The 17,208-nt window shown below is 41.1% G+C and overlaps 2 protein-coding genes across 7 annotated transcripts in view; one reads left to right on the top strand and one right to left on the bottom strand.

Annotated features, from left to right (window-relative positions):
* Positions 1-2,442, top strand: part of LOC132379002 (core histone macro-H2A.2) — a 39,591-nt gene extending 37,149 nt beyond the window's left edge. For both annotated transcript variants that reach the window (XM_059946433.1, XM_059946434.1), the window contains one exon: positions 1,753-2,442. In XM_059946433.1, the coding sequence (XP_059802416.1) occupies positions 1,753-1,918 (166 nt within the window). In that variant the 3' untranslated portion in view covers positions 1,919-2,442. The remainder of the gene's footprint in view (positions 1-1,752) is intronic.
* Positions 2,443-3,144: 702 nt separating this feature from the next.
* The window catches only part of gbf1 (golgi brefeldin A resistant guanine nucleotide exchange factor 1), a 282,405-nt gene continuing 268,341 nt past the window's right edge, over positions 3,145-17,208 (bottom strand). For 4 of the 5 annotated variants that reach the window (XM_059946436.1, XM_059946437.1, XM_059946435.1 and 1 more), the window contains 3 exons: positions 14,144-14,321; positions 7,562-7,708; positions 3,146-4,901 (listed from right to left, as the gene is read on the bottom strand). In XM_059946436.1, the coding sequence (XP_059802419.1) occupies positions 4,636-4,901; positions 7,562-7,708; positions 14,144-14,321 (591 nt within the window). In that variant the 3' untranslated portion in view covers positions 3,146-4,635. Of the gene's footprint in view, positions 4,902-7,561; positions 7,709-14,143; positions 14,322-17,208 lie in introns of all 5 variants that reach the window. The other variant, XM_059946438.1, reaches the window with a different exon arrangement.

The following is a 17,208-nucleotide window of genomic DNA, read 5'->3' on the forward strand; positions in this document are numbered from 1 at the left end:
ACATTTTCCTTTACCTTGAAGATTGTTGTTAGTAAGGGTGAGTTGCCGTATGTAGTGCCTTGAAAGACACCACCTTTGGTATCCAATAGTTCCTTTACCTTGTTCTAACTCTAATTAGTTAAAACATTCCTGGTCCCTCAAACAAGCTTGATGAATAAACATAACCATTGATTTTTTTTTTGCTTAAAACAATGGCTGAGAATGAACATTTCCAAAATTTTAATCTCATTGTAGTCTTGAAATATATATAGGAAAAAGAAAAAAGCATGACCAGCACAGAAATTATGACTTATACTTTTATTTTAGATGCCTCTGATCAGCTAGAGTGGAAAAGTTCAAATACATTATTGCAGATGAAAAATAGGAAATTGTTACACATCTATACAGTGTTAATTGGAGTAGTTAATGAAAAGCTGAATTTAGGGGCAAAGAGAGCAACCCTTCACTTTTCCAAAATGTGTGGCATTTTACATGTGGAGCTGAACCTCAATATTCTGGACTATGCACAACTGGAAACCAAGCTGGCCTCCAGCTCAAAATGGATTATGTAAATGCCTAGAGGTATTTAAATACATTAGCTTTTGTGTAAGTGTTGCTCCCAAAGGGAGCACAAGAAGTGAAGGATCAAATGCGTGATCAGAATATTTCCATTTGATCTCTGCTCATCTCAGTTGAAACTATCACATCAACCGATGGAATAGAAAACCTACACTGTCAACATTCATGGAACCTGTACAGCTGCACTGGAAGTAATTTACAATGTTCAGACTGAAGATTTATTGGTAATAACTTTGTTAATCTCATGAACAAATAGAAGACTGAACAGTTGTGAACTATGAAGAGGAACACTTCACTAGTCTGGAATTGATAATTTTGATGAATTTAGTTTTTCTCTTGTGCTGACTCTACTAAAGGTCATTGCTGGCACAAAACTTTCCCAGGAGCCTTGTTTGTGGAGAAGTAAGGGACAAAAAAGATGGAGCCCCTATGAGAATTTAAATTTAGTTTTTATTACTATGTATTGTAATAAACTGGTATAACAAATTTCACAACATGTGATATTAAACCTGATTCTGACACCAGGTGCAGCCAGCAACATTCAACTGTAGCAAAACAAACCTAGAAATTTTTTATTGGGGAGAAAAAAGTTGATCTATATGCCACCAGCAAGTATTTCTTAATTTTTAAAACTTGATGGAAAAAAATCCATGCCAGAAATAAGAATTTTGCTCTTAAAAGTTTACTATGGAGGAGAACCACAGCGTAGTATGCTAGTTCTTGGAACTTATAAACAGGGAAAAGTTAGGTTTGAATTGTTACTTTCATCTGTTTCAAATATTTACCTACTTTTCGCTTTAAAGTTTCAGCAGTCTCCTAACATTCTCTGGAAAGCAAAGTAAATGTCTAGCCCCTCTTATTCCTTTGTGACCATTTAAAATTGTCAGATTCACTGCAGCAAAAACCTTACTTAAAAAATGCTGTGCATTTTTCCTTCCCCTGCTGATATCCTTCAGGGTAACTCTGTAGCTGCCCATCCCTTGTTGAATAGGTAGCTTTCTTCAGTACTGTCCTTTACATAAATATCTAAAATTGTACATTGTATTGAAACTAGTGTAATCATTGCTAACTGTGAAGCATTACAAAATTGTCCTTTGCAGCTCATTGGTACATAATTAACAGTGATGTGAAAAAGCAGCATCATTAATGAAGTATTATTAGTGAAGTAATGATTAATCTTCTTTTTACCTTCAGAAATTGCTTCCCGAAGCACATTGCCGCGCAGCTCATCCTCAAGGCCATCTCCAATTATTTTATTAATACAGCATCATCATCATTGAAGAACATCTTTTTTGTCCTATTTGACAGTGAAAGTATTGGTATCTATGTGCAGGAAATGGCAAAACTTGACATAAAGTAACCTTTTTTTTAAATGACAAGCTGGGAATTTCAAACAGCATTTTGTCCAACAATGCAGAAAAGTGTGCGTGTGAGTGTGTGTTTAAAAAGTAAGAGAAGGTGCAAAGTATGAGTTCTGTGATCACAAACATGGTCTGAAGTTTGAAGTGTAAACTTTTGATTACATTTTTATAGCACTCCTCCCAAATCGGGAAAATGTTTTGAAATTTACTTGTGAAAAAAAATCAGAAAACAACCTTGATACTGTGCATCTTTTACAGTTCTTTTGTGATTTTACTAAAATTTTAAAAGTTTAGATTTTTAAAAGAAAATTGTGACATTTAACTGTCTAGTGGAAAATATATCAGGCTAGAAGATTTTGACTTCATGAAATTGTGGTTTTAAATATTTGTTTTGTTAAGCTAGTACATTTGGTTTCACATTCCAGTATGTAATGAAACAGCAGTCAGGCTGCATTATGTCTCCTAATACCATTTGCTGTAGTTTGATAGTGTTGACAGCTTTTTTTTAAATAATAAAACTTTTAAAAAAAATCTGGATGTGTTTCTGATGTTACAGTGACACTAAGATAAAAGCATCCTTGAAAATGGTGGATGAAGTTGAGACTTCCTGTCCAATGTACATTCTATTTAGAAGCACATTATTCTCTCTGTCTCAGCTAAGGTTTGGTGGCAACAATTTGAGGCATAAAATTTGATATGAAATGTGAATATAATATACACATACATTTCTAGCTTTACCCAAGTTGCAATTGCTTCACTGCTGCACTGATGTGAATTCGATACTGACTTTGACCTTCCTGTAAGCATGTGGATCTCTCCCCTCCCGCCTGTCCCAATAGGATAATTACCTCAAGCAAGATGTAAGTGGCTAAAAGAATCGGGCGAGTGGCTGGGCACAAAACAAGTTGAAAGAACAAATAATATGGGAATGCTTTACAGGAAGCTGGCATAGATCTGGTGGGCTGAAAGGCCATCTTCAGTCAATATACTTAAGTGAAATTAATCATGAAAGAACAAAATAAAGCAACTTCACTGTTCCTGAGTTGCAGAAAAGTCTTTTTCTATTGATCAGTGTCAAAAAAATCCAAATTAAATCCACTGTGATTTATTGTTAAACAATAGAACATGCAAAAAGTTGAATACTTTTTACAGGCACTGTACTTCTCCCTTTTCAGCTGAAAAATACCAATTAGTGTAATCAGGACTGCTATAATGCCTTATCAAAAGAAGTGTTTGAAGCAAGATAATAAAATAAAGTATACATTAATTATCTCAAAAGTTTATTGTAGGATAGACATCACGGAATTGAAATGCAGAGTACAAACCCATCCTTTGTGACCTTCCTGGCCCAGACCTCTTCAGGGAAAAAATATTTAACCATAATACCTTGTGTATAATTTAATACTCTAAAAATAGAGCTTCAATAATGAATGAAACAATGTATACAGTTCTCAGCAACTGCTAACAGCACCTACTTAAATCAACAAACCAGAGCTAAATTCTTTACATTTTTGATATTTATTACTGTAAAAAGTACATTTAAATTTTCTTTTTACCATTATTTTATATACATTACTGTCTGCTATCCCTCTCCCATCCAATGAATGTGGGACAGATCATTTAAGTTTTACCATAACTACAGTAAGTCTTGCTGATATTTTCTACACATCACCATTAAATTAAAATCATTGTGAAATGTACAAAATCTGGAACAAAGACTTTAAATATAGATTCTGTTGCTCTCAAATTGCACAAGGTTTGGCCTTTCATGCCTATCAAGTGTTGGGTCATTTACAGATAATCCAGGCTTAATGGAAAGCAAACAGGAAAGGATTGTAAAGCAAGGCTCAACATATCCACCAGCATTTTTATATTACAATTTCACATCTCTAAATATAATGATACAAGTGAAAATCTTAACAACTATAAATTGATTTATATTTATACATTGCTAATGTTTTACAGTAAGCTCCCATTTACTGTGAAGAATATAAACATTTCTGGACAATGGAAATACAAACCAAAAATAGAGTTTGTGATGAAAATCAAGTTGATAATTGTACATTCAACATGGGAAAGAAAATAAGTTACTCAAATGATGCTATTATGTAACCTGGTTTTGAAAGGCTGGAACACTTCGATTATCTCATTTTTTGGGTCCTGCTACAGGGTATTTTTTTTAAAATATGTATTACTAACAAAATCATGTATTAATTATTTTGAATTATGCAACCTGAGTATCAGGGTCCTGTTGTAGCCCTTCACATTGTCACTTCTGAAAATTATTTAAGCAGATCAGTTACATTAAGGGCTCCTATATAGATGACTTAAAATGTTAGTTTGCAGCCAAAAGGAAAACAAATGAATTCTCATGTTCATTATAACATGGCACCCAGCAGTTTAGAAATATTAATAACAGCAGACAGGGAATAAAATTTTGCAGTGTACCACAGACAGGCTTTGCATTTGTTTATACTATACAGTGGCTGTTCAAATTATACTTGGTGCTCAATATGGCTAATGCTCCAAACAAGAAACCCCTGCTATAATGCTACTTTGCAATGGTGGATGCCTGGTTTCTTCGCAACACATTGCACACTGTCAGTGACTGGTTTGAAGGATAAGAAATTGTAAAACAAAACTGGACTAATATAAGTAATGTGTCATAATGTAAAGTACATGTTAAGTAAAGTGATTACTTTCCAAGCTAGAACAACTAATTCACCTCAGATGCTGTAGATGTGTTTGCAGGACGAGGTGGGGACAACAATGGTACAGGAGATGTAGCTTCAATTAAAGCTGGATTAAGTATGATAGGTAGAGTCATAGGTGGAACACCAACTTGAAGTGATGAAGTTAGAGGGTGCAGAATTAAAGGAGACTGGGGGACTGATTGATTGACATCTGGCCCAATACTCATCTTCACTGGTGTAGACACTGGAGTAAGGCTGGGAGTCCCTCCAGCATGTACATTTTCAGAATCTGAGGACAAGAAAAATAAAAGTTCACTTTACTGAGAATCTTTTAAAAAGTTAAAAACAATGCACCTGGCAAGTGATTATATTTAGTAGTAACCCTGCATAGACCGAATTTTGAATCCTGGAGATGCTGATTATTCACGATGAATGGCATGCCAGGAACTAGCATTGTAGATAGTCCTAATGTGAAGGCACAAAAATGGGATGTGTTTGGCGGTGGTAGGAGGTGCAGTATTAAAGTTCCATTGCTATTTGATATGATAATTTAGGTTTCCAAATTAATCAACAATGTAAACCGAAATATGTTTTACTGGACCTTGCATAACGTCAATGTAATGACAACCAGTACTATTACAGAGGTGTAAGTGAGTTTATCAGAAAGTCTTTTTACTAAGGGCTTATTTTTTTTTAATAACAGTCATAAGCAACTGCTTTTAAAAAGTGCATATACTATTTAGTAAATGAATTTATTGCAGATTAACCAGTTTTATCAAATATTTGTAAGGCCAAAAATGCTTGATTTTAAGTCCTTCATACAGCACAAATTGACTTACAAATTGGATAATCTGTTTATACTGGAGCCAGTTTTGTGGGTTTCAAGTGCCATCTTTTAAAATCAGTACAGAAAAATCACAATCTTGATTTGTGACATAAAAATTGCTTTTGCTTGAAATTCCCCTCTTGCATTGCCTGGATGACTAACCAAATTGCACTGTAACAAAATCTGCTCATGTCCCAGCCGGCTATTTGACCATAAATTATCTTGCACTCCACATTTAGCATGAGATGGGCTGGTTTTCTCCCTCATCTTTATTCCAAAATGTTTGTTTGTTTCGCCTTAACAGAACGATCCTGTTAGTGGGATTGTAGTTACTAATTTGACAATACATAAAACCTATAAATGTACATATCATCTGTCAAAAATTGTACAAAGTACTGTGTTGGCATATTATGTTGAAGTTGTATAATACATTGTTGAGGCCTAATTTGAAGTGTGCATTTCTAGTCACCTACCTACAGGAACGATAATGCAGAAAATTAACAAGGATGTTGCCGGGACTTGAGGATTTGAACTATAGGAAAAGATTGAATTGGTTATAACTTTATTCCCTGGGGTGTAGGAGAATGAGTGGAGACTTGACAGGGGTATACAAAATTATGAGGGGCAGAAATCGGGTAATTGCAAGCTTTTTCTATTGAGAATAGGTGAGACTAGAATTAGAGGTCATGGTGCGTTAAGGGTGAAAGTTGAAATGTTTAAGGGAAATATCTTCGTTCAGCAAGTGGTGTGTGTGGTTCGAGCTGCTTGCAGAAGTGGTGCACATGGGTTTAATTTCAACATTTAAGATAAGTACATGGATGGGCGGAATATGTAGGGCAATGGTCCAGGTGTAGGTTGATGGAACTGGGCCAAATAATAGCTCAGCACTGATCAGATGGGCTGAAGGGCATGTTTCTGTGCTGTAGTATATAATTCTACATTGATGTTAACAGAGATAACTTATTAACTTTATACTGACTACCAAAAGGAGGTTATGTGTTCTAGGTTTTAACCTATACTGTATTGTGCAAATTAAAATTACTATTTCTACCATAACATTTTGCAAATGTAAAGTTTGAGAGGCCTTCCCCCATTTGTTTCTACATAATGAATTAATGCCATTGGTGTAAATATGAACCCTGAGTAGTTAGAATGAAGTGTGCTCCAGTAGACTACGAAAGTGTCAGGAACATGGTATAACAACTGTCAAATCTGGCAAAATATTAATTTATAGTGAACAACATGCTCCAAGCATATAAGAGAAATTTTAATAAATCTGTCTCTTAAAAAAAATCTTTTACCAGAACATACTCATGTTAATGAAGGATCAAAATATTGCGTAAAACGGAGCAGTAACAGTCGGGAAAATGAATTATTAGTTGATCTTAAACCAATTATTCTTGTACAATAAGAATACAGTTGAATAATGCTTTTCTGTAATCTCAATTTTTATCAACTGGAATTGTATTACAATCAAAATGGTTTAATCAAGACAAAAAGGAACATATATTCTAAAACGTATCATATCAATAAGGGCGTGAAATGAATTGATTTGTTCCTGGAGCAGGCTTTTGTTTCCCCAAAACACTTAAGGACGAATTGTTACTTTTGACACAACTATGAACAATTTTCTTGGAACAAGAAGCAAGGTCATTTGATTTTTTTTCATTACCATGTTGTGGCTCTCACTAACAGGCCAGCAAGGCCACTAAAGCCTTGAAAATACATTGAGTCGCTGCAATTTATTTTTCTGAGCAATTAACCGTTGGCTAAATCATCGGCAGAATATTTCACCCTCACGAGAGAGTGGGATTTATCACCATACATGTAATTTAAAGCTCATCCGAACAGCTAGTGAACAACATTATGTATGTGCCTGAGTTCTGCTGTAGAACTTGCACTCAAACCCACACGATCGTAATGACTGGACTGACCAAATTTGAAAGTGGCACTGCTCAGTGATTCAACATAAAACAGAGGAAAAATTAACAATTTAAGGCAAAAAACTGTAACAAAATCTAAAGTTTAATTTCAGCTAATTTTTATAATAGATGGATTATCATTTGGTACTTAAAAGCTCTTCGAGCTTGATAAAATTACTTAACACAATGGCTCCAACTTACCTTTTGCACCAGCTTCTGTGAGATTTTCTGATGCTGTAATTTGACCAGCTGGATTTGCATCTGATCCTGGTACTATAGATGCTTGTCCACTGCTAGGATGCTGCACTGAATTAGGACATGGTTCTGTTGGTACACCAAGGACAGGATCTGCAAATTAAAAGTAATTTACTTAAAAATATGTATTATTTTATTCAAAAGAATACTTAAGAAGCTCTTGTAATACTGAAGCTGTTATTCCAAAAGCAATGCTAATACTTCAAGGGATACACTGGGTAGTCAATACCTAATTTCTAAAACATAGAGTGGATTATCACAAAGTTTGTACTGAAATGGGCAATTTGAACGAAATTAATATAGTAATAATTAGGATGGAAAAGGATATTGTAATGTTCTCCACTGAGGTAAAGGGAATAAAATTCTGAGGAAAAGGATACATTGTGGTGACCCACTTCCCAGCGCACTCGAACCAGCTCACAAAGTGGCACGCGCTGGCACTGAGGCCGGTCCCAAAGAGGGCACCAAGCCTGCTTCACCAGCAAGGGGAAAAGCCCGCGCGCGTGACAGGACTGTGAATACGCGCCCCCTACAGCACTCCTGCCCCAGGAAGGCTTTAAAGCGAGGCCGTGAAGTTTGAATAAACCTCTTTTCCAACTGCAGCTCACCGACTATGTGTCGTTATTTCAGTGCTGCGTGTAGCACACAGCTACAATTGGTGATCCCGATGGCCCAAACGATATCTGGACCGGAGATGAACGATGCATCTGTTCATGCAGTTTCGTTGAAACTGCCAAGCTTCTGGACACTGCAACCTCACCTATGGTTCCAGCAAGCAGAAGCCCAATTCCACATTCGGCAGATAACCTCGGATGCCACACGTTACTACTACGTAGTGAGCCCCCTCGACCAGGAGACAGCCGCTCGGGTTGAGGAGTTCATACAGTCGCCCCTGGAGGACGGCAAATACACAGAATTCAAAGCCCTGCTCATAAGGACTTTCGGACTCTCATGGCGTGAGCGAGCTGCCCGCTTACTGCACCTGGATGGTTTGGGAGACAGGCCGTCGGCTTTGATGAATGAGATGCTGTCCCCGGCCGGAGGACACAAGCCCTGCCTCATGTTTGAGCAGGTGTTCCTGGAGCAGCTGCCCGAGGACATATGCCTGCTGCTGTCCGACGAGGATTTCAGTGACCCCTGGAAGGTGGTGGCCCAGGCAGATGTGCTGTGGAAAGCCAAGAAGGAGAGTGGGGCGTCCGTTGCACAGATCACCAGGCTACGCTCCCAGCAGCAGACCAGACCAGGCCTGGCCGCAGAGCCCACTAACCCCAGAGGCAGGGGTGAGGAGACCAACGAACAATAGTGCTTCTACCGCCAGCGGTGGGGCGCAGAAGCCCGCCGCTGTAGTCCGCCCTACAAGTTCCCAGGAAACGCCAGGGCCAGCCGCCGCTGATGGCTATGGTGGCTGGCCATCGGGATAGCCTTCCCCCGGACAAGCTCCGACTGGCGAAGGAGGAGTTCAAGAGGATGGAGGAATTGAGGATCATACGGCGGTCCAACAGCCCATGGGCCTCCCCCCTGCACATGGTGCCCAAAGCAACGGGGGCTGGAGACCATGCGGCAACTACCGCAGGCTGAACGAGGCTACAACACCGGACTGCTACCCTGTGCTGCACATTCAGGACTTTGCAGCAAACCTGCACAGCGCACGGATCTTCTCCAAGGTAGACCTCGTCCAGGGATACCATCAGATCCTGATGCATCTGGACGACATCCCCAAAACTGCTCTCATCACACTGTTCGGCCTTTTCGAGTTCCTCCGCATGCCATTCGGCCTAAAGAATGCTGCACAGACGTTTCAGCGGTTAATGGACGTGGTGGGACGCAACCTGGACTTCGCTTTCATCTATTTGGACGACATCCTCATAGCCAGTAGTAGTCGTCAGAAGCATCTGTCCCACCTCCGTCAACTCTAACAATCAACCCAGCCAAATGCCAGTTCGGGCTCGACACCATCGACTTCCTGGGCCACAGGATTACTAAAGACGGGGCAACCCCTCTGCCCGCCAAGGTAGACAGTCCGCCATTTCCCCCGACCCAACACAATCAAAGGCCTTCAGGAATTCATGGGTATGGTGAATTTCTACCACTGCTTCCTCCCTTCAGCAGCGCGAATCATGCCCTGATGTCGGGTAAGGGCAAGGACATTACCTGGGACAAGGAGTCCACCGCTGCTTTCATTAAAACCAAAGAAGCCTTGGCAAATGCCGCGATGCTAGTGCACCCCAGAACAGACGTCCCTACTGCTGTCACAGTGGACGCATCCAACACGGCAGTCGGTGGAGTGCTGGAACAACTCATCGAGGGTCGCTGGCAACCCCTGGCATTTTTCAGCAAACACCTACAACCACCCGAGCTCAAATATAGTGCTTTCGACCGGGAACTGTTGGCGCTATACCTGGCAATCCAGCGTTTCAGGTACTTCTTAGAAGATACGCCTTTCACCGTGTTCACGGTTCACAAAAGCATCCGACCCCTGGTCGTCCCTCCAGCAGCGACATCTGTCCTACATCTCCGAATACATGACGGATGTCTGGCATGTCTCAGGAAAGGACAATGTCGTGGTGGACGCTCTCTCCAGACCTAATATCCAAGCCCTGTCCCAGGGGGTAGACTATGAAGTGCTGGCAGAGGCGCAGCAGGCAGACGATGAGATCCCTAGTTACAGAACCGCAGTCTCCGGTTTGCAGCTCCAGGACCTCCCCGTTGGCCCAGGTGAGAGGACCCTACTCTGTGACATCACCACTGGCCAACCTCGCCCCGTCGTCCCGGCAGCCTGGCGGTGGCACATTTTCAACTCCATTCACAACTTAGCGCACACCTCCATCAGGACTACCGTCCGGATGGTAACCAACAGGTTTGTTTGGCATGGACTCCGCAAGCAGGTCAGTGAATGGGCCAGAACGTGCATGCTCTGCCAAACAGCCAAGGTGCAGCGGCACACCAAAGCCCTGCCACAGCAGTTCCACCCCACCCGCCGGCATTTCGGCCACATTCATGTGGATATCGCGGGCCCCCGCCAGTGTCACGAGGAGCGCGGCACCTCCTGACTATCGTGGACCGGTTCACAAGATGGCCAGAGGCGGTCCCGCTCACCGACACCACTTCCGAATCTTGCGCCCGAGCACTGATTGCAACCTGGGTATCTCACTTTGGTCTACCAGCCCACATTACCTCCGACAGAGGCGCCAAGTTTACCTCCAGCCTGTGGTCAGCTATGGCCAGCCTTTTGGGAACACAGCTACACCACACAACTGCCTACCACCCACAGTTGAATGGACTAGTGGAGTGTTTCCACCGTCACCTGAAGTCGGCTCTCATGGCCCGCCTCAAAGGGCCTAACTGGGTGGACGAGCTTCCCTGGGTCCTGCTCGGAATCCGCACCGCGCCCAAAGAAGATCTGCACACCTCGTCGGCCGAGTTGGTGTACGGCGCACACTTGGTTGTCCCAGGAGAGTTCATTCCAGCCACAAGGGGGCAAGAGGAAGAACCCGCAGCAGTCCTGGGCAGACTACGCGAGAGGCTCAGTAACCTGGCCCCTATACCCACTTCACAGCATGGGCAGAACCCGACCTGCGTACCCAAAGACCTGCAAAACTGTAAGTTCGTTTCTGTACGACGGGGCAGACATTGGGCACCGCTACAGCGGCTTTACGAGGGACCGTTTACGGTGATCAGAAACAAAGGGTCCACATTCGTGCTGGACATTGGAGGGAACGAGGAGGTTTTCACAGTGGAACGACTCAAACTGGGCTATGTGGACTTGGCGCAGCCGGTCGAGATTCAGGCACCGCAGCACAGAGGCAGACCTCCCAAACAGAGTCTGACCCAGGCTGAGGACATTGGGGGGTGTATTGCTGGCTCTGGTTTGGGGGGGGGGGGTTATGTGGTGACCCACTTCCCAGTGCACTCGAACCGGCTCACAAAGTGGCGCCCGCCGGCACTGAGGCCGGTCCCAAAGAGTGCGCCAAGCCTGCTTCACTAGCAAGGGGAAAAGCCCGCGCGCAGGACGGGACTGTGAATACGTGAGGAACAGGAGGGCAGGAACAGGAAGGCTTTAAAGTGAGGCCGCGAAGTTTGAAAAAACCTCTTTTGTAACCGCAGCTCACCGACCACGTGTCATTATTTCAGCGCTGCATGTAGCACAACGCTACAACATAACAAAAAAATCAGCAGATAGTGGAAGACACGGCTTCATGGGGAACATTAAAAGGTGAAAGTATACATTTACTATGTGTGTGCACTCTAGCTAAATACAATTTTGGTTTTACAATTGGTGAATAATTGGATTATTTAATTCCTTGTCTGATGATACTGATTTGGAACAAAAATGGAGTGTGTATCCACTCAGAATTAATTTTTAGTTTTTCTTTAATAGGTCTGGAGGACAGAGAGGGGATTAAGGGGGGTGTTAGATTAGGGTTTAGGAACAATGATGTGGAGGAAGTTCAGGTCACGTAATATGTATACAGAGCTAGCCAGTGGCATAGTGGAATCCACACCGGACTTTGAGGCAAGTGGTCCCAGGTTTGAAACCAGCTGGCTCCTTGCATGCTTTCCATTCGTGCTGGGTTGAGCATCGAACTAGCAACTTGACCTTGTAAAAACCAGACATGTGCTAAAGCAGCAGCGAGGTTGTCACCCGATGTGCGACAAGGCGCAGAAAGGAACAACTATATATATCCATACACACACACACACACACACACACAGAGTTGTGCATACACATATCACTTGCCATGGAAGTCTGACCCCAGAACATGCAGACGACTCACTGACTGGGGGGAGACAAGTCTTTGTCCTCACTGGTTTGCTGGCCCACTGACTCGATATCTGAACAGATACATGTTGCTGATCTTTGAAATGGAGCAGAGGCTTTGACTCTGTCTGACCTCTAATTCCAGTGCTTTTGATTGTCCATTTGCCTAAACAATCATTTCCACTCCAACCAGACCAGGATCTCAACCAAATGTGTTTGAATTTCCACACTTCTGCTCTCATTTCCTCTCCTACCCAAATCAAGCTTAGAGATTCTTTGCCTGTCATTTTCAACAGCAAGTCCTCTGTAATGTAATGCCAGATATATCCTGCAAATTCCTCTCTCTACCCCCCCACCCCACCCACCAGAATTCCAATGAGACTGTTCAGTTGGCAACATTCTGGTTCACCTTTCATCTCCACAACACTGGATTCCCTTCCACGTGACTACAAGAGATACAGCACCTGCCTTTCCTATCAACCATCCATTGTGCTGGGTTGAGAATCAAAGTAGCAACTTGACCTTGTAAAATTGGAATTTGACCTTGACCTTGAATTTGCTTCGAGGTGAAGCAGCAACTTACTGCTTGTTCCTATTTAGTACATTGCATCTGATGTCACAATGTGGTCTCTGATGATAGGAAAACCAAGTGCAGATCAGATAAGAGCTTGGCTGAACACCTCCCAAGGATGAAACTGAGCCTGACTTCCTTTCATTTCAATCCCCACCCATTCTCACTCGGATGTGCTTTTGGCCTCTCACACTGTTCTAAAAGAGTATCGAACAAGCTTGAGAAATGGCATCTCATCATCGAGTGAGGCACCTTACAGGTCAAGGGACAGAACACTGAATTTCAGATAATCAGTGCTTCTAGCTTATATCATAAATACTCAGGTCCATTACAAAAAAACGTTAACTTGCAACTGCCTGACTGTTCCAGTATTATTTTATTATAGATTCCAGTAGCTTGAATCCTGCATTTTAAATTCTGTTTGACATATATTTAAACTGCCATAACAGATCTTCAGCACCCTCTTTCAGCCAACACAAACACTAACTGTATCAGTCAGTCCCTCTCAGTCTCCAACCTATGATATTACCTTCATTTCCCACTCTCCTTCCTCTATAGTCGTGTCCAATTTATAGCTTTTCCTAGATCTGATCAAACACCATCATCCCAAAACTTTACCCTCTTCACTTATTGGATTCTCCCTCAATTGCTGAGTGATTCTGGAATTCTGTTTTAGTTCAGATTTTCAGTATCAGCAGCTTTTTCCCCATTCCAAATAACAAAACTCTGTCCTTTATACAGCAGTTGACTGCCTGCTTCCACCTGTTTGCCCTGAAAAATTCAGGTGCCACAGTACTTGATCATATTTAAGTTGTTTTATAGCAAAATCTTTGATAAACTTGAAGGAACTTGAAGTTCAGATTTTCTTCAATCTGATTATCAATATGATTCACAGGATTTTTATTTGCAGCAATTGCCAGCTAAAAGATTGGAATACATTTTACATTACTTTTTGGTTCTGCCATTTCAGGCCAACACATCATCTCTACTTTCTCTGATATGGATCAGTCAATTTTAGAACGATCCCAATAGGAGCTAGGCAAAAAATCTGAACCTTTTTTGTCACCAAAATTACTTAGTATATAGACATGTTAAACCTACTCCGTATCAACAGACATGTGGATAATCATTTCTAACTACGTTAATCTATGTGCAAGACAGGTATTCAAGAGTTAAACATGGAATGTAAGTTTTTTACCTTGAATAACTGTTTGTTTAAACAGTTCATCCTTTAGTTGAGGCAAGAAGCAATCTATTCTTTCCCACGTAATCTCCCAAAGCTGAGAATAACCAGTCCTTGACTCAGTACAGTGAAAAATGCCAGCTGTATCCATAACCAGAAGCATGTTCTTGAGAGATTCTGGTATTGCTTCCAACTAAAAGGAAAGAAAGTATCAACATTCCACAGCACGATAACTGCTCAAGAAATAGAATCTTTGCCAGTAAATTACACAAAGGCAACTGGAATTCAGTTTTGCTGAATTGACAGATATAAGCATACTTTGTAACTGGTTGAATAAATGACAGTCCCCAAACCAAAGTCTAACTGCCCTTATAAAATCTGTTAAGTACACTGAGGTGCATCAATGCTGGGTCTGTATAAATACAAATGCCAAACTGATTCTACTATATGTTTCATTTTACAAGTCCATAGTTTTAGGGGAAAAAGGTTTGCAATGTTGTCATGTCATTGACAGATAAATCCTATATCTGAATACCCAGAGGAAATATGTAATATTCCCAATAACAGCTGGCATGAAAACAAAGATATAAAACTTGGATTTTATTTTTAAAAAAGTGAAGTCATTTACTGGTTGAACATTGATTATGTTTTCCTTTTCCGAAAAGGCACAGTAAATGATTGGTCTCAGCTTCAGGGAGCATCTGTAACTTTGTAATCTGCTTTTGTAAAACTACCAACTATATAGACTTGTTGGGAATTAATTCTTTGCAGTATCATGATGAAAATAGTTATATAAGCATGAATCTGTGAGAGATGCAAAGCAACACATGTACCAGTGATCCAAACCACAGGGATTAAAATGGACAGATTAACAATGTACTCTTGTTACTCTGTGTCAGGCCAACCAATTAAATTAGAAATTGAGGGTGGAGAGCATGATGTAACTGAGATCTGTAATCTGTCCATACTTTTCTCAATGGCTGTTAGGGAGCAGAGAGAGAGCAGGCAGAGGCCATATGGTCAATAAAGGGTTTAGAGTGGAATCAATCTTTAAACACTTCCAATGAATTTCTAATTATATCATGGAAGTTTTTTTTATTGATACGTATAAGCAGTAATCATCAGTGAAATCACCACGTACACAAAGGCAGTTCTCTTATTAGAATAACAGCTGCCAGATGCTTGCACATACTGCAGCCACTTGATACAAGCGTTTCTGGAAACTAACCAGGATATTTATACAGAGAATGATCAGTTGTTCTCATGTACAGTATATCATGTGCTGGTAAATTATGAATAGAAAGCAGGAAGACAGACCAACATAGTAGATACCCTCAGCTTATGATATGAAAATACTTAATGTCTGTGTGGGTGAAGAGAGTTTGTTGGGTAGGAGAGAAAGATGAGTCAATAATTCATCTTCCAAGAACTACACAGGGAATTAGTTGTAGGAAAGTAGCTAAACTCTGTTTTCAAAAACTTCAAAGTAAAAGAAAGAGAAAAACAATTAAAAGCATTCGTCAAAGCAGATGTCACTTGACTATGAGGATTTCTGGGGTGGGTGAACCTGGCTGAATACTAAAAATCTGTTCTGATCAACAGGCTGGAGTGTTCACTGAGATCTTCAACCTCTTGCTTTGGCAGTCTGAGGTAACTATTTGCCTTAAGCAGGCTTCAATTATACTAGTGCCTCAGAAGTACTTGATAACCTGCTTCAATGACTGTTGTCTCATAGCACTGACATCCACAGTGATGAAGCATCATGACAGGTTGGTGAAGAAACATATCAACTCCAGCCTGAGAAGCAACTTCGGTCCACTTCAATTTGCCTACTGGCACAACAGGTCTAGAGCAGATTCTATTTCATTGGATTTTCATTCACCCCAAGAACATCCGGATAGTGAAGATGCAAACATCAGGACACTCTTTATCAACTACAGCTCAGCATTCAATACTATCATCCCCTCAAAATAATAAACTTCAAGACCTTGTTCTCAATACCTCGTTGTGCAACTGGATCCTCAATTTTCGTACTTGCAGTCTATAGTCAATTCAAATTGGCAACATTTCCACAATGTCCATCAGCATAGGTGCACAACAAGGTTGGGTGCTTAGCCCTTGTTCTACTCGCTTTAAACTTATGTGGCTAAACACAGCTCCAATGCCATATTTAAGTTTGATGATCATTGTCCTAGGTCAAGTCAAAGGTGGTGATGAAACAACATATAAAAAGGAGATTGAAAATCTGGATGAGAGATGTCACAATAACCTTTTGCTCAATGTCAGCACAACTAAGGAACTCATTATTGACTTCAGAAGGAGGAAACCGGGGGGGTTCATGAGCCAGTTTTCATTGGGATCAGAGGTGGAGAGGGTCAGCAACTTCAAATTTCTAGATGTTATCATTTCAGAGTACCTGTCCTGGGCCCAGCTCACAAGTGTAATTGAGAAGAAAGCACGTCATTTCCTCTACTTCCTTAGGAGTTTGTGAAGATTTAGCATCATGTCTATAACCTTGACTAATTTTTATGTAGGTGTGGTGGAAAGTACATTGACTGGTTGCATCACCGCATGTTATGGAAACACCAATACCCTTGAACAGAAAATCCTGCAAAAAAATTGTGGATACAATCCAGTCCATCATGGATAAAGCCCTCCCCACTATTAAGCAAATCTACATGGAGCAGTGTCACAAAAATGCAGGATCCATCATCAGGGTCCCCAATCACCCAGGTGGTCATGCTTTCTTCTCACTGCTACCATCAGAAAGGTGGTACAACAGCCTCAGGACTCACACCACCAGGTTTCAAGAATTTTTATTACCCCTCAACTATCAGGCTCCTGAACTAGAAGGGATAACTTCACTTGCCCCATTACTGAACTGTTCCCACAATCTATGGACTCACTTTCAAGGACTCTTCATCTTGTGTTCTCAATATTTATTGCTTATTTATTATTATTATTTCCCTTTTTTCTTTTCATATTTGCAGATTGTTGTTATTTGCATACTGGTAGTCTGCCCTGAGTGCAGTCTTTCACTGATTTTATTATAGTTATTAGATTCATTCAGTATGGCCACA

The sequence above is a fragment of the Hypanus sabinus genome, chromosome 21 (assembly GCF_030144855.1).
Source record: "Hypanus sabinus isolate sHypSab1 chromosome 21, sHypSab1.hap1, whole genome shotgun sequence".
In the NCBI taxonomy this organism is placed as follows: Eukaryota; Metazoa; Chordata; class Chondrichthyes; order Myliobatiformes; family Dasyatidae; genus Hypanus; species Hypanus sabinus.